General features: G+C 40.9%; 1 protein-coding gene across 1 annotated transcript; it reads right to left on the reverse strand.

Moving 5' to 3' along the window:
- Positions 1–4,696: 4,696 nt before the first annotated feature.
- On the reverse strand, positions 4,697–7,463 carry CYTL1 (cytokine like 1). The gene is made up of 4 exons (XM_066549206.1): positions 7,139–7,463; positions 7,000–7,044; positions 5,513–5,641; positions 4,697–5,344 (listed from the first exon to the last, which is right to left on the reverse strand). The coding sequence occupies exons 1-4, from the start codon at positions 7,280–7,282 to the stop codon at positions 5,261–5,263; spliced, it is 402 nt and encodes a 133-aa protein (XP_066405303.1). The 5' UTR covers positions 7,283–7,463; the 3' UTR covers positions 4,697–5,260.
- Between the last annotated feature and the right edge of the window lie 15,768 nt (positions 7,464–23,231).

The following is a 23,231-nucleotide window of genomic DNA, read 5'->3' on the forward strand; positions in this document are numbered from 1 at the left end:
CCCAAATCTGTTTGGCTTCAAAATCCTCTTATCTGTCTGAACACATCCTCTTTACAGATCTGCAAATATGACAGAAGATTTCAGGCTATATATCTATATAGTTATTTGTATTAGAAAAATAAATATATTGATAGGTTTTCTGTTCATTGCTATATTATTCATCTCAAGATATACATTTTCCAGGTTTTCACAGTCCAGGGGCAAAAAAACCCCCACTGATAAAGAGATATAATACACTTGTAATTTGGCAAGAAAACATCCAACCCTCCCTGATGAAACTTAGACTATGAAAAATCCCTTGATAATAAGACCATGACCCTTCTCTGGACATTGTCTCTGAATTTTGACTTAGTTACCAAGAGCTCCCTTGCAGACAGGTTTATTTACTCTGGATGGCACAGGGTTCCTGGCCATAGCAAAACAAAACTGTGAGCCCAAAAGATTGCACAAATAAAGTTGCTGGAGCTTGTCAATTGTAATTTTCACTTGCACTGCCATACACTCCAAAAATGAGATTTTGATGTGGATTAAAGTACTGGTCCAAGTACAGTGGTTAAATGTTCTTAAGGTAGCATTATTTACTAGACTTTAGCATTGTAGCAAATTTTTTTGGAAAATCTAGGTCAGAATCTTATTAAGGCAACCTGCAAACACCTCAAGCATTGGAAATGGTGCAATGGACAAATGGGCACTTCCAAATGTAATGTTTGGACAAAGCAACACTCTGCTCAAAGTGTACAGCTTAAAAGATCAGATTCCTCCCCAGTGATGCATTAATGCTTTCCCTTCTCATAACAAAAAAAACCTCAACAAAAAACCCCAAAAAACAAACAAACCAAACCAAACCAAACCAAACCAAACCAAACCAAACCAAACCAAACCAAACCAAACCAAACAAAAAAATCCCATAATATTTGTACCCCTTTAATTACTAGCAAATCACATTCTATCATCATCATGGAATTTCATCACCCTGAATGACCTAATTATTTGTTTGAAGTCTGCCATCCTTCTTTGATTTCACAAAACCCAGTGTATGAGGAGTTAAGTGATCTGAGTGCCCACTTAAGGAAAGCCAATTTGACCGAGAAAAAAAAGAAGGGAAAGGAGCTGGTTCCAGTAAAACTGATCTATGAATTTTTTGCAAAATTGGAAATTGATATTTTTAATAGCTTTGCAAAGACAGTACCCAAGATCTTGGGATTCCATATAACATAAGGGAGAGTTTAGCAGTCCTAGGGCAGGTCTTTAGTGAGGCTTCTTGCAGAGCCAGAGAAGTCTGCAAAAGAAAACCTATTCCTAGGATTGACTGCTCCTTCCACCAAACCTCCTTCAGCAGGCAAGAAAACAGAACAGATGCTTTGTCTTTCTACAGTTCTTCCCTAATCACTGTACAAACTGAGTGCAGTTTCTTAATGATGTGCTTATAGTAAAATTCTGCAATAACTAGGCAAGCTGCCAGTTGGCACATCACAACAAATATGTCCTTCTTAATCCCTCCACAATCTCCCTTGTTGGCCAGAGCCCTAATGAGTCTGGGCTGCTGTGTTGCAGGAATAAATGCTCAGCTGCATGAATGGCTCCACTGCTCCTTATATACCTGGTGACTTAAAAAGTTGGTAAACTTAATGTTGTACTGAAAGGGAGGGGTGGATGTTTTCTTGCCAAATTATTTTCTTGCCAAAGTGTATTATATCTCTTTATCAGTGGGAGTTTTTTTGCCCCTGGACTGTGAAAACAAAATACCTTGTTCATAAAAAGGCTTCATCTAATCACAAATCTTATTAAGACAGTCTGAATGACAGGAGGTTACTGTGAACTGAAAGAGCAAAGCTTTGCTCTCAGCACACTTTCCATTAAAAATGTCATATGAGATGTAGAGAGAGTCACAGCACAAGCCATAGGGAATATACTTGTAAAAGCCCACCAACGACCAGAAAAACCTGATTCTGGGAATAAAATAGACAACATCTGCAAATGGGGATAGGCTTTTAAAGTCCATTCAAGTATGTACAGTCCACAAAGCACCAACTTGCTTTTCGCAGCTTCTGCAGAACGAGGTTGTACCAGTGCAGAGCAGAGCTGTTGGTAAGCAGCCATGCTGAGTGCACTGCAGTGTGTCTCGGTCAGTCATGAAAAAGCTGAAGTCACTAACAAAAACAGTGCAAATAAAACAATGATTTCTATTCTGTTTCCAATTCAAAATACTTCTTGCAAGATACTTAGTACTAAATAAATTAGGTTACATTTTCTTCACAGAAATAATCAGCCTGAAACAGGTGAAAACATATTTGGAAGATGGTTGTAGGAATGAGAACATCATGGGAAAAATCTGGAAATTGGATCACACATTCCTCAAAATGTCTAGGGAAGGCTTATAAGCCTCAATAAAGAAAAAGAGGAGTTTTGAGAAGATCCATGAGAAAATCCTCATCAAATACTCAATTTCAGGGAGTGTGTGTCCCTGGGACAGGAAAGCAGCAGGGGAAGAAGTGCCGCAGTTACCTGCACGTTCACCCAGGGTCTGGTTCTAGGCACAGTGGTATGAGCTTCTGCGGGAGAGGAAACACATCCTCCTCTGCAGTTTGCTAGCCAAGTGACAATACAACCTTTACAACAGGCCAGTGTTTAAAACCTGTGACATCTGGGGGTGGAAAAAAGAGCCAAAAATTAACAGCTTCTGCTGCCAGTTTCCAGGCATGTGTAGTGTCCAGTCCCTGGTGAGCTTTGTAAGCACCACGGCCTGTGGTGACTGCACCACAGTTTCTTGCAGGGTTCATCCATGGTTGGCTTTGTATAAAGATATGAAAAACAAAGGCTGTGATGTGGTTTTGGGACTTTTGTGGAAGTGGATAGAACCTGACGTTATCCCAGCACTGCTTGCTTCCCCAGGTGGGGTCTCGCTCCCTGGTTAGAGGGAGCAAAAATTTGAATGTGGAGTCTGACAGCAAATAGTTCAACTCTACTTGTGTTTCTCCTTGATCCAGGGACCTGCCAGTGCTTACACACTCTTTCTGTGGGTACTAGGCTACCTGCCAGCATGCTAAGAGGTGCCCTTATTGCAGAATGTGGCTGTTGTGGAAGGAGTTTGCCTTGGGCATGTCCAGGTGATGCAGAAAAATAGGTATTGGTATCTCTAGAGTGTGTTGGGTATTGTACAGAGGCTGTTGGCTTGGAGGGAAGGGTTCTGAAAGGCAAACTAAGCAATGATTTTCCTGATAGTAGGACTATCTGAGCTGTTGCACGTTTTTGTAGGGGGATACAGTATGGGTAAATGAAGGTGGTATAGAATGTAATCTTATCCCCTAAAGAGTTGCAGCTGAACCAATTACTAAAGATTAGGAGCAGGCCTGATGTTAACAGGCCACAGCTGTAGCCAATGAGAAGAGTGCTATAAAAGAGTGGATTGGTGGGAACTGGAGTTGGTTGGCTGCTGTGAGGACAAGGAAGAGTCAGTGCCTAGAGGAGATGCCTACGAGAAACATCAAGGGGGTATGAAACTCTAGCAATGTGGAACCCTTGCAATGTAATGACAATAGAACATTTGTAATATAATGACAATGCAGTTTTGAGTTCAGCCTGGTACTAGATCAGATTTGCTGAGTTGCTAGTGCCTCTACCAGATGCTTGTGCAGGCACTGGAGTGAAACCACTGCAGGCAGAATGGCTCATCTAAAGGATTAGTAGGGTTAGCACACGAGGACTTAATCTTCAAGAGGGAATTACAAAGCCTGATAGGCATTTTCTTTGAATGTACACTTAGAATTGAGACAAAGTGGAGAGAAGAGTCCTTGTTTACTTCTTCCCCCAGTAGCCCTCCTGGAGTCAGATTTTCCACCCTTATTCTATGACTGAAAAGCACAGTCAAATTTTCTATTGCTAAAACCAGACTGGTAGTTTCAACAAAACAAGGTGATTCCATAATGAAGAGAAAACCCTTTCTGGCCCATCCCCAACACTCTTTTTGCTTTGAATTAATTTTATTATTCACTTATTTATATAACAATTGTCAAACATGTTGATTTGTACCATCAGGATGTCAAGTAGAGGAGCTGTGATTGTTGTGCAAACACGTGGTTATGGAAGTTGGGGCTTTCATAAAACGTGGGGAGACCACTGACCAAGTCACCAGGGCTGGCAGTGCTGTAGATAAATGGTCCACAAATACTATTCTGGAGAGAGAGGAATTACTTACACTGGGGGAAGGAAGAGATTCTCTGAGGTAACAGCAGCTACTTCCAAGAATATGGGGAAGATATTTTTTATTCTTGACACCGAAGAGCTGTTGGTTGTGAAGGTCTCATGTGCTGCGCGTTCTGAAGACACCCATGACTTTGGAATTACTGTCTGGAAATTTTATTAATCCTGCTGGCTCAACTATATGGGTTATGTCTCAAAAAACTGTCTGAAATTTTAATAGGTTTTCTGAGCCTCTGGGTCAGAATTCATCTCACAACCCAGAAATACTATTAAAAACAAATCACTAATTTCATCAAACAAATTGTTTCTAGTATAGGAAAATTCTACTAGTAGGAACTTACACATTGTCAAAGCATGCAGACACAACAAAGTTTGCATTGCTATGGAAACAAAGGTTATGCTGGGAAAAATGACTTGCAAGTGACTGTGAAAAGTAAGTTTATAAGAGTGACATCTTTCAGCTTGATCTTGAAAGACATATTGCAACACAAGCATCTTGGATTAGAAGATTGCTTTTATTTAGTTTTCCACAGAGACATGTTTCTTTCACCTCTATTCTCACAAATCTGACATCAAAAACTATCAAGATATATATATGAGCTATACAGGCAGAGAAATCTGTCAGTACAGCACTACTCTTCTTCTATCAAACATTCTACAATAAACAAAATGGTCCCTTCCATGCCCATCGAATACAAGAAAAACAGCTAAGTCAAGAGAATATATATATGAGTCTAGTTATTCATAAAAGAGTAAAAATAAAAAATCTAGTTTCTGATGTTTAAACAAAACATACTTTATACATTTGGCTGAGCTGAAATATTGTACCTTGCCAAACGAAAAACTGCTCCCTAATGGTAGGTTCCCTAGCAGCTCAGTAGGTATGCAAGGCATGCAATTCATTTCCTGCCAAGGCAGAGAAAAATGGGTAGGTCTGAGATTATATTGCTAGTGTGCTTGAAAAATATCTTAGTTGTTAATGTTATAGACTGCATATACATATTTTGACTTTTGGTCTCCTTGGAACTTTCCCAGGTACAACTTTTGGGTTGAGTGTCTTTTAGCTCTCGGTGATGGAGTGTTCAATGGGAGGTGAAATAGGAATTTCCAGAGCATTACAGTCATCAGTGAGGAACACCAGGTCCTGGAGAAACAAAAAAAAAAAAAAAAGGGTAAGATTTATAAGTTGGAAGGCAGAAGACAGCACAGTGAGAAGCTTGGGCCTGATCCAGTTATGGTGGTCAGGGGACAGTGTGGAGACAGGCAGGGCTAAAAGCAGGGACTCTGTCCCTGTTGATGCATCTTGACCTACCCTTCTGCAGTAGGAGATCAGGATGGTGTACAGGCTCCGGGCTTTTTCCTTCAGCTCATTCACCTCAACCACTCTGTCACACCCAGGGTAGGCCACAAAGTCACGGAGCTTTGCCAGCACGCAGTAATTCTGCAAAGCATGCAAAAGAGGACTGTGTAACCCTGCACAAACACAGATTTCTGTTAAGCCCACCACTTCCAAAATTCTTACTGCTATGTGGGAACCTTGAATTCCTACCTCTATGTACATGTAATCTATGCAACCTTTAATCAGGCAAATTAATCACCAGTATTTTATAACAATGTTTGGTCAAAATAGTGCTTGGAAAATTGCATATATACAGTCTTAGTCTCCCAGCTAATTTCTCACATGCTTTAGGAGGCAGCAGCTCCAATACAATCAAATCTTTTCCTATACTAGGTGGAGTATTCTACAGAATAGGTGTACTCTCTCACTTTTTAGAGAGCACCTGATTTAGGAGATGAAGAGATTATCAAGATCTCACAGACTGATTCCTCTGTTCCTGTACAATAGGAGAAACTGTGACCAGTCCTGATTTTTTTGAAGTAATTTTTACCTCAGATTTTGTGTTATCAAAATAAAACATTGACAACATGAATTTCACAATGTCTTTGTGAAGCAAGTAAATAAATGTCCCAGCTTTTGCTTTAAAGCCATGGAAACTGAGGCGCTGGAATCACATTCCTTGGTCTTTGCCATGATGTGAGACACTGGCAGCTCTGGAATTGGGATGTAGAGAGTCCTGTATTACAAGACTTGGTGTAGTTGCTTATGGAAAAATGTGTCAGAAATTTGTTTTGGCTGATATTTTCTATTTTTTATCTACTCTGTTGAACACTGGAAAAAGAAGAAAAATGTATCAAATGCCCCATTGCAAACACTAGGGTACTAACTGTGTGTGCAGGTTATTTTTTCTTAGCTGGGAGAAAACTACTGTGTTTTTTTTCCTTCAGTATCACACTTCCATAGCCTCAGGCACACATTTTCTTTCTGTATTTAACAAGTAGCTCTTTAAAAGAGAAAAAGCCAGCAAGGTATTCCTGCACTGCTTTTTATTAAAACTAACTGCCAAAAACCACTCAGGATATAAAATGATGTAGATTTATTGAGTGAAGAAAGTTAATTCTAAAATTCTTCTTTTACATTATTATTCAAAATTTTGTTTGCACTTATTTAACTTCTGAAAAGGCTCTATCACAGTAAATTAATTGTGTGCATATGGTAATAACTTAAAAACATTGATTTCCTAATTTTAAAATTTTTAATCAAGTAAAATCTCAGAAAGTCCATTGAGATAATTATAAGGTTCAAACCTAACTTTTTTTTTTTTTACTCATCTACATAGTTAATTAAACTTTTAAAAATCCTTTTTCATCAGTCCTCTGGGGTATAATATTAAGAGTTATTCTCACTTTTCATTGACTGCTTTTCCTGCACAATAGTAAGAAAGAAGAGTGCAGACTTACGTGTATGTCCAAGTACAGCCTGGGCAGCGTCCCCACGCACGAGTCCTGCGGGAAGGAGGAAAAGCTCGTTGCGATTTTGTTTTGAGACAAATCTCTCTCCTGCAGTGCCTGTGCAGGCGCAGTTTTTAGGTGGACTCACCATGGTTTTGGAGGTCTGCAGCTCCTTAAAGGACTGAGTGATTTCCTTGCTCAGAGACAGCACCCTGGAGTAGCAGGTCGGAGGGGCTGCGCTGGCTAGCAGGGCAGCGGAGAGCAGAGCAACCAGCAGCAGCAGCGTCTTCATTGTGGGCAGTTTGTCCAAAAGAGGAGGAAGGGAGGGGAAAAAAATCACTCCCACTGATCAGGTAGGTACTGCTGAGCATCAATGAGTAAGCTGGACAAATCAGCCCTCAATTAAATAGTCTCCTGCATGAGCAGGAAGAAAAGCATGGGGGTGGTCCGAGCAGCAGCTCACTGCCGTCCTAAATTTCCTGCCAGCCTATGAGGCAGAGCTGCAAGAGCTTTCCTGCCCAGAGCAGGGAAAGAGGGAATGAGGGTAACAAAAACAAACACCACTGGCTCTTTTCATTCCAGAACGAAAACAACCCAGTGAGCACCTCAAACAACAGAAATATGTGTAAGGAAAAGCACAGGGTTCTCAAAGTGTCATAGGCCCTAATCCTCTTCCCTGAACTGTGGGAATACATAGGCTGCAGATAGAGAGAAATCCTTCTAAATAGCAAATTTCCCCAGCACAGGAAGGACGTGGACCTGTTGCAGTGAGTCCAGAGGAGGCCATCAAGTTGATTAAAGGGATGGAGCAGCTCTCCTATGAGGAAAGGCTAACAGAATTGGAATTTTTATGCCTGGAGAAGAGAAAACATCAGGGTGACCTAATTACAGCATTCCAATACTTGAAGGAAGCCTACAAGAAATATAGAGAGGAACTTTTTACAAGGGCAGGCAGTGACACGACAAGGAATGGCTTCAAGCTGAAAAATAGTAGGTTTAGGTTAGATATTAGGAAGATATTCTTTCCTGGTAGGTTGGTAAGGCACTGGAACGGGTTGCCTCTAGAATTTACGGTTGCCCCATCTGCAGAAGTGTTGAAGTCTGGCTTGGATTGCATTCTGAGCAAGCAGCCTGGTCTGGTGAAAGGTGTCCCCATCCATGACAGTGTGGTTAGAATGAGATGATTTTTAAAGTTGCTTCCAAAACAAGCCATTCTATGATTCTATTATTCACAATTTGTCAATCAAAACAGTAGTGCTTGTGATGGCTGCTTGGGAAGACCCATGTACTTATATGTTCATAGTCTCAAGCAAAGTGAATATGTCTCTATATGGCTTTGATAAAAGTATAAAAGTTATTTTGCTTTCTGGGTTGAATTTATGAGCCTTTGTTCTTTTATTAAATTCCAGATGGAGCTGAGAAATCCAGATGCTGGGACACAGGCCTGAAGCTGAACATATGTTGTTTTATATGTTAATTGTCCTGTAAAATGGAGGTACCCTTGAATGAAGAACTGGTTATTTTGAAAGTTATGCCACCCCAAATTTTTAAATTCAGATTTTAATAAGGTATTAACTAAGACAAAAAAGTATCTGATGAAGTACTGCAGTCCCCTGGCACTGTAGTACACCAGGAAGATTCATCTCAAGGTGGGAAAACTAGTTTTGGAGAAAAGGACATCCTCTATATGTTACAGAGAACTCTGAGTTAAATGCACCAAAACACCTGGGGGAAACAGGAGAACAGGGCTGTATATTACTGTCTTGTTATGCACTTCTCTGCCTTCATAAAGAACAGTTGGTTTAGTAACAGCATGTGCTCCTGAATGCTAAAGTGGTAGATCCTTGGAGAGCAAAGAAAAGTTGGGACTCCTGATTGTGGGAATTTTAGGACTGCTGGATCCTATTTTAGGGTAAGAGTTGCCTGGACAAGTCAGTGAAGAGGCCAGAGGGAGACAAGAAGCCTTTTGAGAGGGTCCCAAGCCCCAGATCATAGATGTAGACGCAGCTACCCGGTGCACATCCAAGGACAGGATCCTACTGACTGGGAGCTTTGCTGGGGAAGAAACAGACTCTTAATCACCACCTCATTGCTGTAAAGAAAAGCTGAAGGTAGAAGTGAAATATTATCCTTCTATCACAGTCATGTTTGACAAGCTGCTAAAATGTTCTGCTCTGCCAGAACAGCAGTTTTCTGAACAGCATAAATGGTCTCCCAGTACTACAAGTCAGCAACCCAGCTGCTGCCAAGGATGACTTAGGAAAGAAAAGGCTGGATCAAGGCTTCACCAAAACACTTAATCAAGTTTAAAAAAACAAAAAAAACCCAACCAAACAAAAAAACCTATCAAAAAACCCTACAACCCCTCCCCTCCAAACCCAACCAAAGCAAAACCACCAACAAAACAAACCAAACAAACAAAGCACCAAAACAAACAAAACCAAAACAAACAAAAACACCCAAAACAAAAAAACCTCAAAAAACCCCAAACCAAACAAAAAAAACCAACCAAAAAACCCCCAAACACCAACAATAAAAAAAAACCCAAACAACAAAAAAACCAAAACAACAACAAAAACAAACAAACAAACAAAAAACCCAAAAAAAGCCACAACAAAACCCCACCCCAAATAGCTATTTTGTGAAGGGGGAAAATTGCTGAGACAATTTGCTGTGAGAATTTTGCTCAGCTACCCTCACAAACAGTAGGGTTTTTTTTTTTCCCCTGAAAAAACACAAAGTTACTGGAGTTTAATTTCCTCACCCACATATTTTCCCTGGGCCAGATTTACTTGCATAGCTGACTCTGACCCAAATGAGTATTTTCCAATATCCAGTATCTCATCAGCACTACTGCCTATCTCAGCATGCAGAATCTGCAATTCAGTTAAACAAAGACAAATCCTTTCTTCTCAGTTATTTCTATTCATAGCTCATCAGCAAGATTATCCTTGATCTCTGAGTGCATTCAATTTATGGTCCAGGTATGAGTAAATAATTTCTTCTTTCTCTAAGATACTCAGTGGTGACTTCAGGAGAACTTGTAAGTGACAGCAGACACTGGGAGTCCTTTCAGTCTGAGGCACCTGGCACGTCTGTGAGCCTGATACACAGCTACCAAAGCCCTTGAAACTCCAGAATCTTTTCAGTGACTGTTTTTATCCAGTCACTTATGCAAAGCCACTTATTAATTCTGGTGCATTCCCTGCCTTGGGCAGAGAAGGTCTTTAACAGGGAAACACAAGCTGTTCTTCACAAAGGCTAATAGCCTCTTAGAGGCAATATTCAAAATGGACATGGAAATAGAATTTAGAGCTACAGGAGAGGAAGGAGGAAAGGATCAAAATATATTATAGTCAAAATTTGCCTAAGGATTGCCTCTATGGAGAAGCTGCTGTTTACAGCCCTTCCAGTCTGTGGGACAATGCTCAGGCTGGCATTAGGAGGGAGCACAGCAGAGTCAGTCAGTGTCTCCATATTTGTTATAACCATCACTCTGGGGATATCTCCAGCACAGACACATCTTTATCACGCTCTTCCTTTCAGTGGGCATGGGGCTTCAAGGGCTCTAAACTACTCTCACAGTTCTGCATTAATTCCTGAGGCTGATGATGTCACTACATCTCTGAGTGCCCTTCACAGTGCATTTATTTACTCTTATACCAGGAATATTCCATAGCAAAAGCAGACACATGTGCTGAGAAGAAACTTAGAAGCCTACAATGACATAACTGTCATTTTTATTAAAAATGACATATTTTTATTAAAAGAAAAATCTGACTATGTTGTCTTTTTGCTTCCAATTAACTGAAAACTCAAACAATAATATTTTTCTAAAAGTCTAGGGACTCACTATGCAGCCAGAAATTCCTCCCATGTTTGAGCAGTCAACCAGGGTGTCTGCTGACTTTTGATAAAAGCCCTTGCAAGTTGCTGATTTCTTAATACCAAAATCCACCTGCTTAATGAAAATGTTGATTTTAAAATTGTTGGAGGCTGTCATGAGACACCTCATGAAATGAATTTCTGATTATATTGAAAAATAGGAGAGGTAAAACATAAAAAGAGTAAAACAGAGAAAGGCCTGTGTATTTAAGCAGCACCTCAAAGCCCAAAGTGACTCTGCTGTTTGCTGTGGTGAAGGTGCCACTTCTTGCTTCAGAGCAGGGATTAACTGCTCGGCAAGCTTCCAGCTCAGGACAAGACTTTTTGGAAAACCTGGCCTCTTGGTTAAAGTCTCATCTGTTTGTCATGTTTTTCCTTGCTGTACAACAGTACACTTTGCTGAGTCTTTCCATAAACATCAGCTGGAATTCGGTGCAGAGGTTGTGCAGCCTCACATTACCCTGAGTCTGGGGGTGCTGGTGCACAGCACTGGCACTTTCCTGGCACAGAGGGAAGCCTGATGTGGCAGCACTGTGTGCCTGCATTTGAAGCTGGGGTTAATCCCATGTGTTTTGTTGTATTTTCTCTTTCTTGATAGCAGTAAGATTCTGCTGGTGATCTGTGTGGTTTGGCCAAGCTGTGAGCAATGGGTAATGCCCTTTCCCCATGATAATTAACCAAAAGTCCTTTTTGCTTACTCGTGATACAGGTTTCTTTTTTATTTCCTTATTGTTGTTATTTTTAAAAATTTACATATATATTGAGGAAATATATAATGCTACTGCCCAATAGCCTATTCTTACATAAAATAATTATAGAAGCAGGTAAAGCCATCTGGGTCAGAAAAAGAAAGTAGAAGTTCTGAAATTTGATGGTCTTGCTAGCACAAACCTGGCACTGGGTACTTTCTCTGAAGGAAAACATGGAAATGGGGAGTCCTGTGCTCCAGGACAGAGACAGGACAGCCCAGCAGAGCTGGGGAGCAGGAATTACTTCCCTGTGCTGCCTCAGACCGGTTACCAAATCCTTTGCACTGTCTGTGCTGACCAGCCCTCTCTGCAGGCAGTGTCCAGCCTGCCTTTGCAGCAGAGCAGGGGCTCAGGCAGCGGCAGCAGCAGCAGCACCCAGAGTGCACACGGAGCTCTGGAGGATGGCAGAGCCCAGGACAGCACAGAGATGCCCACACAAGTGTCTGTCACTGCAGTGCAGGCGTTGCCTCGCTTGTCTCTGTCCTGGCTGCTGTCTCCATGATGGGGATAATGGTATTTCCCACAGACACTGTGGGAACTCGGCCATCAGCACCAGGGAGATGGGAGATTATGTGGTTTAGCCTTGTCAGGGATACTCTTTTCAGTGACTGCAAGGCCTATTGATTCAAGTAATGCAGGATTTAGAGGCTTAAGCCTTCACCACCTCGCTAAGAAAAGTCAATTTTAGCTTGGAGTAACTTGCAGACCTCTCCAGTGAAATAACAGTGGTGCTTTCAGCCTGCCTCCCTCTCTGGCCATGGCACAGGCAGAGCTCCTTGTCCCAGTAACACACAAGTGCCTTGTCTGGACCCTGCCTGGGCTTTGGGACCACTCCTGTGTGAGTTACCCCAAGGTAACACCATTCTTTATTAACACTGCAGGAGGGGTTACAATAGCAGGGTTTCAAGGAGGGAGCCTTGCTCATGTTTACAGCAGCAGTATTTATTCACACTTTCCTGCTGTGCCTTGCCTTCCATCCTCCTCTCTCACTCTCTCTATCTCTCTCACATGCAAATGTGGCAGATAGCTCCAGGTCTCATCATTGCTGGTCAGCTTCCCACCCTCCCTGATTATCCTGATGAAAAATTACGTCAGCCACCAAGGAGTGTACTGGAGATGATATAGATAAATGTATTCATCACCAAATTTGTCCCTGATACAAGCCCCCTGGGGAATTCAAATGTTGAAAAATGCAGGGTCTAAGCTCTCTGCTGTCCCTCCAAGGAGCTCTTGTCTACACTGTGGTTAATATGCAAGGAGATGAGGGACTTTATTTTTTAGGACTGGTATTGCAGCGCCTTTCAGAAGAATTATGTCACTGAAAGAAAAAATTGATGAGACTGAAAGTGCAGCTCTGTATAACAATCCAATCCAAGCCAAACAAGAATCCAAAGAGACTTTGCTGAACCACTGCCTACACAAGAGCTTTTTAGTAGCTGCTTAGCATGCTAGCAGGCACAGTTTTCTACTTGTTCTTGCCTGGAAAACTGCAAATGTCATAGCTTGTGCTGTTGTGTGTATTTCTGGATACAAACAACAGTACTTCCTGCAATTGCAAGGTAACATAAATTCTTATCTCAGCTGGCTGAGAAGGCAAAGTACAAGTCCACACAATACATCAGGTTTCCTAGTTCTGCTTTCTTCCTGAACGTGGCTTTTGAGTTTTATAACTAAGCATAGTGGAAGAAATCCTGCCATCTCTGAAATCAGTAACACAAGTCACAGGCTCCTGTGGATCCACATTCTCACTTTAGATTAAAGCTTGTTCAGTTCAGTTGGCCTTAGCAGCACAAAAGCCCTGAAGCCAAAGTAAGAGTAAATCAGTCACATTATTTCTTGTTTCTCACAGAGAAACCTTTGGAGTACTGTGAGTTGGTGACACAACACAGATTCAGAGCTTTGTCATTCCCTTGAAACCAAATGATGTGACAAATACCTTGTACAACTAAAACATTCTTCTAAGGAATATGAATGTATCAAATAGAGAGGGATAGCTGAGGATCTATTCTACTTGCTAATATCCAGAAGTGATGAAAATGAATGGAGGTTCATTTTATTTTTTAAAAAAATCCATAAACTTAGTAATTGTATTTTTGTTCTGCCAGCTTGCCTTGAAACAAAGGGAAAATAAATACCAGACAATGACAGAAACTGGTGTTAACAACAGACTGTGTTTCAGATGTAATTGCCACCTAAACCTGAACAGCATTTCTGGTTTAAATTCTTTTGATAAAAATAAAACAGAAAAAGGATCTCTCTCCGCTTCTGAATCATATATTACACGTGTTCCCAGATGACTCAGTGTCCCTACAAGTGTGGTTTTAGTTTGGTTTTGTTTAAGTGGGATGACTAAGGAGAGAATGAGTTGAAGATAGATGGAGTGTGGCTGCATCCCTACATGGTACAGCTGATGGCTTGCTATGAGATTAAGACTGCAGCTGGTGGTGGGTCCTGCTGGAGATTGCGGTGGGTACACTGGGAGATTGCCCTGTCATCCTCCCAGCTAGTTTTGAGAACATTTGCAAGGATGAGGTGCTGGACAGGCCCCTCCTGCCTGCAGGGCTGCTCTCAGGCAGCTTCCCAGAGAGCTCCCAGCTCTGGGTTAAGCCAGCCCTGGGATAAGCAGTGCCATGGGGAGCAGCAGGTGCCAGGCCAGGGATGTGTGCCCATGGTCACCACCTGGGTGGTGGCAGAGCCAAGGCTGGCTCAGGGGCCTTCCTCAGCAGAAGAGGCTACTTACTCTCACAGTTTTATAAACTTTTGGTTTATAATTATTCCCAAAAGAAACAAGAAGTAGTGACACAAAAGTGAGACAACATTACAGCTGGGTAATGTAGTGAGGAAAGTACTGAGGGATGGCAAAAAGAAATATTTTGAATGAAGAATCACTCTAGTTGGAGTGCTATATCTTTCATGTCTAGAACCAGCCAAAGTCTTAAACATCTACACTTTTAATTTTAGACCATTAGGCTAATTTCCATTGGAAGGCTAATCAAATTAACATTTATTTTCCTCCTTTCTATTTAGCTGCAGCTTTTCTTGTTTTGTTTTGTTTTGTTTTGTTTTGTTTGTTTGTTTGATATTTTGGAAGGGTTGTGGCTAGGGAAGAGAGAACTTGCCTGATTTAAGATGTAAATGCAATTCTATCAATCTTCCCCTCTGCTAATGGTCTGCCTGGGCATTTTAAGGGCATATAGTGAAAAGGAAATTGTGACTGCTAAAGAAAAGCTACCCCCTGCTGTTCCTGTTCATATTTATTTCACAATCAGCCCATTGAAATGGTGTGATTCACACTCTGATGCTGTCGTTGTCTAGCTGGCAAAGTCACTGGAGAATTTAAAGAAGTTTCCCAAGCTGAAAACTAGGCAAACTGCATTTGGGCAAAAAGCAATCTTATCAGCAATGAGAGTTAGTTATATCACTGCAGTGATCTCTCTTGCTGAGAGCTGAGGCTACCCTTGCAAATGAGAAGCTCTCTTGAAATAAGCAGCTGTCTTCAAAAAACTGAGAACTGTTGCTTTTGAAATGTAAAGTGTCCTTCTGATATACATATATATAGAATACACAAGAGTGAAGTCACGCTAAAGTCTGCAGGGAAAATTTAAATGTTCTTTGTTTCTCAAATAAATAGCCCAAAAAGGGTAAAAGCATGTGTGGGTGCACAAGAGGGAAAGAGCATTCCCAATTCCCCAGTAATTTTGAGGAAATACTAAAGGAAAACCATGTCTGTTTATCTTAAACTATCCAGACTTAATGTACTCATCTCCTTGTAACCAAGCAGCTTGTGTGAAATAATGACTTCCTGGTAAAACAAAGACACACAGCTGAAGTTTTAATCTATATTAATCACAATCTATCTTTGTGGCAAATATTACTATATACCCTTCCACTGACCTAATGTAAACATTTAGGGGTCTGTATCAAAATATATGATCAGAAATAAAAAGCAGATAGCTAGAGACTGGATTAATGGAAAGAATCAAATCCAATAACACTATGTGTTTGTCTACGAGATTTTACATAAAATTTCTACTGTAGTGCAAGAACTCATTATATGTTGACTATGGAGGATGTAAAAAAAAAGGTGCTAAGTTAATTACTACATACTTGCTCATTAATCATGGGATAAATATTAGCCACTAGTTAGAATTGCCATGAAATAGGTGAATTTAATCTTAGGATGTGTCAGAGGAGTTACAGCCAGGAGGAACAAGGAGATATTGGTGCCAGTGTAAGTGCAGGGATCTGCTCATCTGGCATATTGGCCACTTTTGACCACCCATAGCTGTGGAAGATGAATTCAGACTGCATGGGGTGCAGAAAGAAACAGTGAGAATATTCAGTGTATGTGAAAGTTGGGACAGCACATCCATATTTCCCTCTACCTCTCTTTCCTTGTCACCCCCGTTACTCTTCCAACAGCTGGGTCCTTGCCCTGCTCTCCTGCCAAAGCCAGCTCTGAGCTGTGCTGCTCAGGGCACTCCATGCCCATCAGAGCCTGCCTTGCTCACAATCCATTTTGCCATGGCTGCTGCTGGGAATTCTGTAGTAGGGGATGGAAAGGGAGGTGTTCCTGTAGCCCACTATGCACATACATCCCAGTCTCTCAAGGTCAGGCACACCGAGACTGTAGAGCCCAGGCAAAGTGGGAACTCTGCTTCTCTACTGGTGGTTGACCAGTAGCTCTCACTTTGTCTGAGGTGAGAATTGAAGCTGCAGAGGCACAGGATAATGGTCCATGGCTTTCTAGGAGAGAGCTCACAGCTGCCTGAAATAGAAGCTGGAGGCCTTGGAGTCCAGCCCAGAGAAGGACGTGACAATGCCCTGGCCAGAGGAGGACACTTGTCCCACCTGCTCTGAATGGAGCATTTAAAGTGCTGTGCCAGCAGCACTGTGCAGCCACAGGGTGCTCTCAGAAAGGCTGGTTCTGCTCCTGGGGAACATGAAAAGCACATGTACAGGCAGCAAAGCAGCTGCTACACACACAAAATCAACCCGTTTTACTCATTAAATGTAGGCTAACAAAAAAGATTGGCATCAACTTTGTTCACATCAAAAAGATACAGTTCCAATTCTCCCTACTGCATAATTTAGGTACATGAGCTTCTGTAATAATGCAATGGGCAGAGAATGATAGCATTGTCCACACCATTGTCTCTCTGACACCAAAGAGAAATGAAGCAAATGGAGTCAAAGAAACCAAACACATTCAGGAAAGTATCAAAGTGATCAAAGCAGACTCTTTGATTCTGCTTCACACATACTTTTCAAAGAAGTGTTACATTTCCAAACACACTCTGTCCATTCTTGATGCCAATAAACCAGCTCTGTTTAGCTTCATGCTTTGATAGGAGTAGGAACAAAAAACTCTTCAGTGAGCTGCATTTTCTAAGCCTTTCTATCAAATTTTGAACTTGCTAGGAAAAGGCTAAATGTATTTGTTGTTCTTTGAGGAAGCTGAACCTCCATCGAGGGAGACCTGGTGTCAGGCCTGAGTAGCCCTATAGACAAATCAGCATTTGCAAGCACGAGGAAAAGCTCAGAGCAGATTTTTTGTTCATCTGTATTTAATACACCTCTTTGTTAGCAGACCAAGCCTCAGGGAAAAAAAAAAAAAAAAAAAAAGGCAACTTACAAGGCACATAAGAGCATTTTGGAAAAGGTGTCTGACCATAGTCCTTTTATAGCTGGAAAATATTAATTATTTTTATGTATCCATCTCCCATTATTTTCCCAAAGACATAGACAAACTTTCAAGGCATCTCATCTAAATGCACTGAAGGAAAATACTATTTTTTTGATGTTATCATTTGACCATTAATGATGTCAAGCTTGACATTTTCTTATACCCTGGCAGGATGTACTCCATTTCTGTCTTAGTAAAATCAAATTTTCTCTCTGTGCTGCAGGGACCGTGAAGCCCAAGCTGCCCCCAGGGAGGTATTTTGTTTAGCTGTGTGGACACATTCCTCCAGGAAATATTGAAGCCAAACCACACACACACACACACACACACACACACACACACACAGGCCTTCTATTAGAAGAATTCAAAGCTTGAAGAGAAAACAAACCAGTCCTGGGTCTGGAATCTGAACTTCAGCTCATGTTGAATTGTGTTTTCACATTCTTTGTTTTTACCATCTGGGCTGTGGACCAACATAGGCATTTTCTGAACACAGGGAGCAATGTCCAAGGACAGCCCTATATCCTCTGGCCATGTCAGAGTGGGAAAAAGAAAAAAAACAACATGGAAAAAATATTTGCATATCCAGCACTTACTTGTTTCTGCCATGTGTGAGACAGACATGGAGAGTGGTGATTGTTGTCATGAGTCAGAGTTTGCTGCACAGTATGTGGCTCTGGAGCAGAATCATGCAAGCCAGGAGGTAAGAGAAGTCATATATGTATGATTACTCTTTCATGCATTCTCTCTTTTCACTCACTCAAGGCAGAGCTATGAGAAAAATCAAGTTCTATTTTATTCTTGAGTGGAGCCAGATGCCGGCATCCACTTTGGCAGCTGGTGTCAGGAACTGGACAACTGATACAGTAACTTGATTTAAACTATCAGGGTCTCACCCTCACTTAGGAATTGGCTTCAGCCCTGAAACAGAGCTGCTATTAGGCCAGAGCCTCTCTGAAATTCTATTATATTCTAGGGCTTTAGTTTTTGGTTCATTTAACACATCTCTCTCTCTCGCTATTAATTGAATTTTATTTATCAAGATTTTTATTTATTTAACTTAATTTTTTTTTGGGTAGATCCTGATCACAGGAACTAAAGTCACCAGAGATTTGTGGGCTGCTTGCATACGGTTCAGATGACCAAGTATGAGGACAATCCGTGAAATATACTTGTCCTGCCAGACCCAGGCAAAGTCCCTGAGGATCACAGCCCCTCATGGCAGTGAGTTCAAGGACTCTCTCTCCTGGGGCTCCCTCCATTACCAGCTTCCCCCAGTGCAGCAGAGGAAGAGCCAGAAGCTGGATGGTCCTGTCTTAGGTGAACAAAGGCCAAGAGGTGCCAGATGCTGCAGTGATACAGAAAAATTATTCCACTTGTGGTGAAAACGTCGCAAGCTCTGGAAAAACGTGGCAGCTTGTTTTACTAAAAATCACTGCTAGGTAGGCATAAAGTTTTAAAGGTATAAAGTTTTAGGCATAAAATACTTATAAGTATTTTAAGCAGTGTTGAACACGCCATCATTTATTACCAAATGAGTTTATTAGAATTCTATAAGTAATTAGAAAGCAGATACTTAAAAATTAGTATAAGACTAAAGTAAATGAGGGTGTTTCTTTCCCCTTCAGATTATTCTGGTGCTTAAGCTAACATTAAACAGTAGATGTGACAACTATATTCTTAGCAGAAATACAAAATAATTTTGGGTTAGGCTGCTGACCTTTAGAGATTCTTGGCACAGAATTGGTATATAAATTACTTGAATTCCCAGTGCAATCCCTGAAAGACCTTCAACTGTGTTAGAGACCAGCATCAGATGCTGACCTTTTTTTCAAAGAAAGCATTGATTAAAAGACAATGGTGTTCTTCTTGGGGCACAGCTCAAGGTTCACAGCCTGCTGGTGAATTCAGTAAGGACACCCTTTGACTTGAAACTGTGTGCTTGTGCATGCCAAGAGCATAAAAAACACCCAGAAAAAGTTATGGACAAATACTTGTGTACAGCTACCTACTCAAGTGAGATATGCTTAGGTGGACTCTGTGCCAGAGCTTTTAATGCATAATGCAGAATCTTCTTTAATAAATTATGTGGCCATTGGTCCTTCTGAAGCATAGATGCCTTAGGAACTATAATGATTTGTCACTGTTTTTTTTTTTTTGTTTATGCATGCTTTTTTAAAAAATTCCTTTTGTCTTTTGGCTCACAGCCTCCAGTGAGGGAATGAAATCTGCTGTTAGTGTAACTAGAGGATACCTGAAGCACAGAATAAGAAGACGCTACGTGTCATTATCTACTACACTGCTGAGGGTTGGAGACCAATTTCCAGATGACATATGCTGGTAGCACTGCTGTATGGATTACAGCTTAGGGGGCAAAGCCATAGATCAAGACTCCCACTGAGCTAGAAGCTGTGTAAACATGTGGTGAAAAGATGATCTCTGGGTCACAGAACTTTGCTGTAACCTCTGAACACTTCTCTGTTTAACCTACTGCCGTTTTTCTCCACAGGTTGTTTCCTTGCAGTCCATTAGTAACGATGTATTTTCTTGTCCGGCAATTGCATGCCTGCTTAGAATTTGTTTCATGAAATCAATACATGAAAAATGTCTGTGTTAATATGGTGGATTACTCACTGTTGTGTCTACTGGCATCAATGAATCATTCCCTCTTGAGGTAGCACACCGAGAAGGTATTTCAATGTCTCTCCTTTCCAAGAGCACATACATACATACATCTGAAAAAGTCTGTGACTGATTTGGGGGTTTTGTGTACATGGGATTTTCAGACTGGTCAGCTCCTCCCCAACAGTTCTCCCTAGAAGAAGAAATGCTGTTTTTGGAGTTTATTTCATTTGGCAATATTTGGGATGAGTAGCACATTGATTGTGTCAGTCTTCGTAAACAGTTTCTTCTGTTTGGGTTTAAACCCAAAAATCAAACTCTTCTTTTGTACTAGCACATCACAGAACAGAGAACTTTCACAGCACCAAGAACTTGGCTATCCTGCTCCAGCTCATGTATTCAGCTTCAGAAAGCCTCAGCTCAATTACTGTCACTTTAATGTCCATAATTCTCTAATGAAGGCTCACTTGGCAGTGGACGGAGGAGTCCAGTGCCAGCCACTGGACTGTGTGTGCCACATGCTTGAGAGTTGTTTGCTTCTCTGTGGTGGATTCAATCTTGATGACACTGAGGACTGAAAATGAAATATTGTGAGCTGGTGTCTGTCTGGGAGTGAGGATGAAAACCCTGAGGGCATGGGAAGTGGGAGAGCACAGAATGAACCGTGGACAAGCAATCATGGTGGTAAATGACCAGTGAGCTCTGCACTGAATAAAGCAAGCAAGCAAACACAAGTTGTGTGTTCAAGCAAGCATGAGCTGTGTGTTCAATGCTGCCTAAAAAGAATTTCTGGTCTTTTTGGCAAGAAAGTAAATGTTTTCACAAAATATGGGAAGAAAACACATATTCAGATGTTTTTCAAGGATATACAATGCCACTGGCTTGGAATGTATGTATTCACTAGCTGAACATACCACACCTCTTTAGGTACAGGTAGCATGTAAATCAAAACCAAAAAATAAATTCACAGATTGTTTCACCTTATTTCATTCTGATTTTTACAATTTTGCCTCCTTTTCTTTCCTGTGTAATATTCAATTTCAAAAGCAGCTTTTAAAGAACCTTTAACAATAGGGTTACTGAGTGCTTGAGTAACTACACACACCTAGAGTCCACACACTAGAATGGATATTGCTGAAGACTCCTTTTTCCCTTGGTCAGTGCAGAATAGGAGGTGTATTCTGACTCCTCTGCACATACTATCTTCTAAAGTCCTGTAGTATTCTTAAGAAAATGAGATGTTTTCTGGTCTATTAATTTTCAGTGATCAACTGAAACCAAATTGCTTTGAAACCAGCAAGAGCACATATTTGCTCCCACATTGCTGCCATGCCCATTGGCCACAGCAGATCAGCATGAGCTGTGGTGTTTGGCCCCTAGCACTCTCACCCCATTCTTGTGAGATGACTCACAAGAAACTGCCTGGATTTCTGGAAAATCCTCATTAGCGAGCACACTCTCAAATACTTTCTCCTGGAACAAGCTCCAGCACCCTGTGTGAGAAAAGGTCACTTTTGGGCTCATAGCAGGAACAGTTAATATCAACAAACTTCACCACCAACATAATTTTCTATCAACATTTTCCTTTCTGTGTTTTTTATCCCCCTCCAAGGGCTGTTGGTTGGTCTATTGAAGATTCCTGTAATTTTAGCAATAAGGCACAGCAGGCTCCTTTCAATCAATAGCAGCAGTGTCACAGCAAGAAACAGTAACACATTTCCCTCCAAGCAAGCACACTCTGTCTTCATTCAGGAACACAAATGTGGTCCAAATCACAAATCACCATCTCCCAGCCCAGCAAGACAAAGGCTACAAACAGAGTTGAAACAAAACAGATAAGCAGGATAAAACATTTTCCTTCTGAAAAATAACCCAAAAAATTTGCACTTTGCCTACCTGCAGGAGCTTCTGTTCCTTCCCACGGTCTTGGTGCAGTTCCTCCTCTCCAGGCTGAGGGCTAAAGCCCTTTGCAGAGTGAACATCACACTTCTTTGACCTGAAAAGTTCTCATGCTTTTCAGGAGACATGAAGGGACTCCTACTTCTGGGAACTGTGATACCAAATGGAACAATTTTCACAAGCTGCCTTCAGTGATGCTAATCAGATTTTGGCTTCAGAGTACTGGAAGCAAGAGCCATGATTTCTTCAGCTCCTTTAATTTCCAGTTCACCATTTGCATCACTACTTTAGGCTCATTTTCCATCTTGAAGATGCAGTGGGGCTTTCCTTTTGGAAAATACACACAAAGACAGAAGGATGGATGTGGCAGGTGGCAGTCACTGCTGAGCATCAATGTTTGTAACTCTTTGCTCACAAATGTTTGTTCAGAAGCAGAAGAGACAAACACCTTTATATGCACATAAAAAAGGATCCTCCTGGAAGCTAGATCCATTTTTAAAGTTCTAACAGGAATGATAATTGTCTATAAATGTCACAATTCCCACAAATGTACTCTAAAGCTATTTTTAAACATCCTTAAAGGGAAGTAAAAATCATAAAACTCATATAAGAACCACATATTACATTGTGTCACCAGTTGTAGAAAATTTTGTGGTTTTGTTAGTGTACTATTTCCTCTCTTCATTCCCTCTCATGAAAGAGTCCAGGAAGATAAAAAAGAATTCAGAAAAGATATAAAATAAACAGGCTTGAAGTGTGAAGAGTGCTGAAGGTTACAGTAGGTCTGAAAAGCCTTAAAATCTAGACCAAGTTGTCATAAATTTCATTTCTGTGTCAGGACAGGAGAAATTGGACCCCCATTCAGTGCTGGTTGTCTTTTTTCTCTTCTTTCCTGAGTGATTGTGTCCAGAAAAGTCAGAAAAATATCAGACATATAAAATGACACTGTAATAGATCTATACTTGTTGAAAAGTTTAATTATTTTTTAATTATAAAATTATTTTTGAAGGCATAAAAAGGCTAACATTAAGATATTTTAAAAGCATAATTTTATGGTAAATTTAACCTTTGACAGAAGTTTCTCTCCTGAATTTAACTTGCCATCACACAGATTTTTTCAGAGGAAAACAGTGCTATAATATCTGAATAAAACAGACATGCAGAATAATAAGGAACTTCTTCACACTACAAGGACTCACAACTGCATCAAATCAATGGCATCTACAGAGCTGCATGTACTTGGAATCCTAGAAAACCCCAGAGAGCAAATTTTCCCCTTCTGCCCTGACTAGTCTGTGTAGAAAGAGCTCCCTCCCCTTCCTAACCAAGCATGACTGAACCAAACTGGGTGTCCAATTGCACTTTAACAAGAAAAAAATTGCTGCTGTGAATGTGTGTTA

The sequence above is a fragment of the Molothrus aeneus genome, chromosome 4 (assembly GCF_037042795.1).
Source record: "Molothrus aeneus isolate 106 chromosome 4, BPBGC_Maene_1.0, whole genome shotgun sequence".
NCBI classification, from domain to species: domain Eukaryota; kingdom Metazoa; phylum Chordata; class Aves; order Passeriformes; family Icteridae; genus Molothrus; species Molothrus aeneus.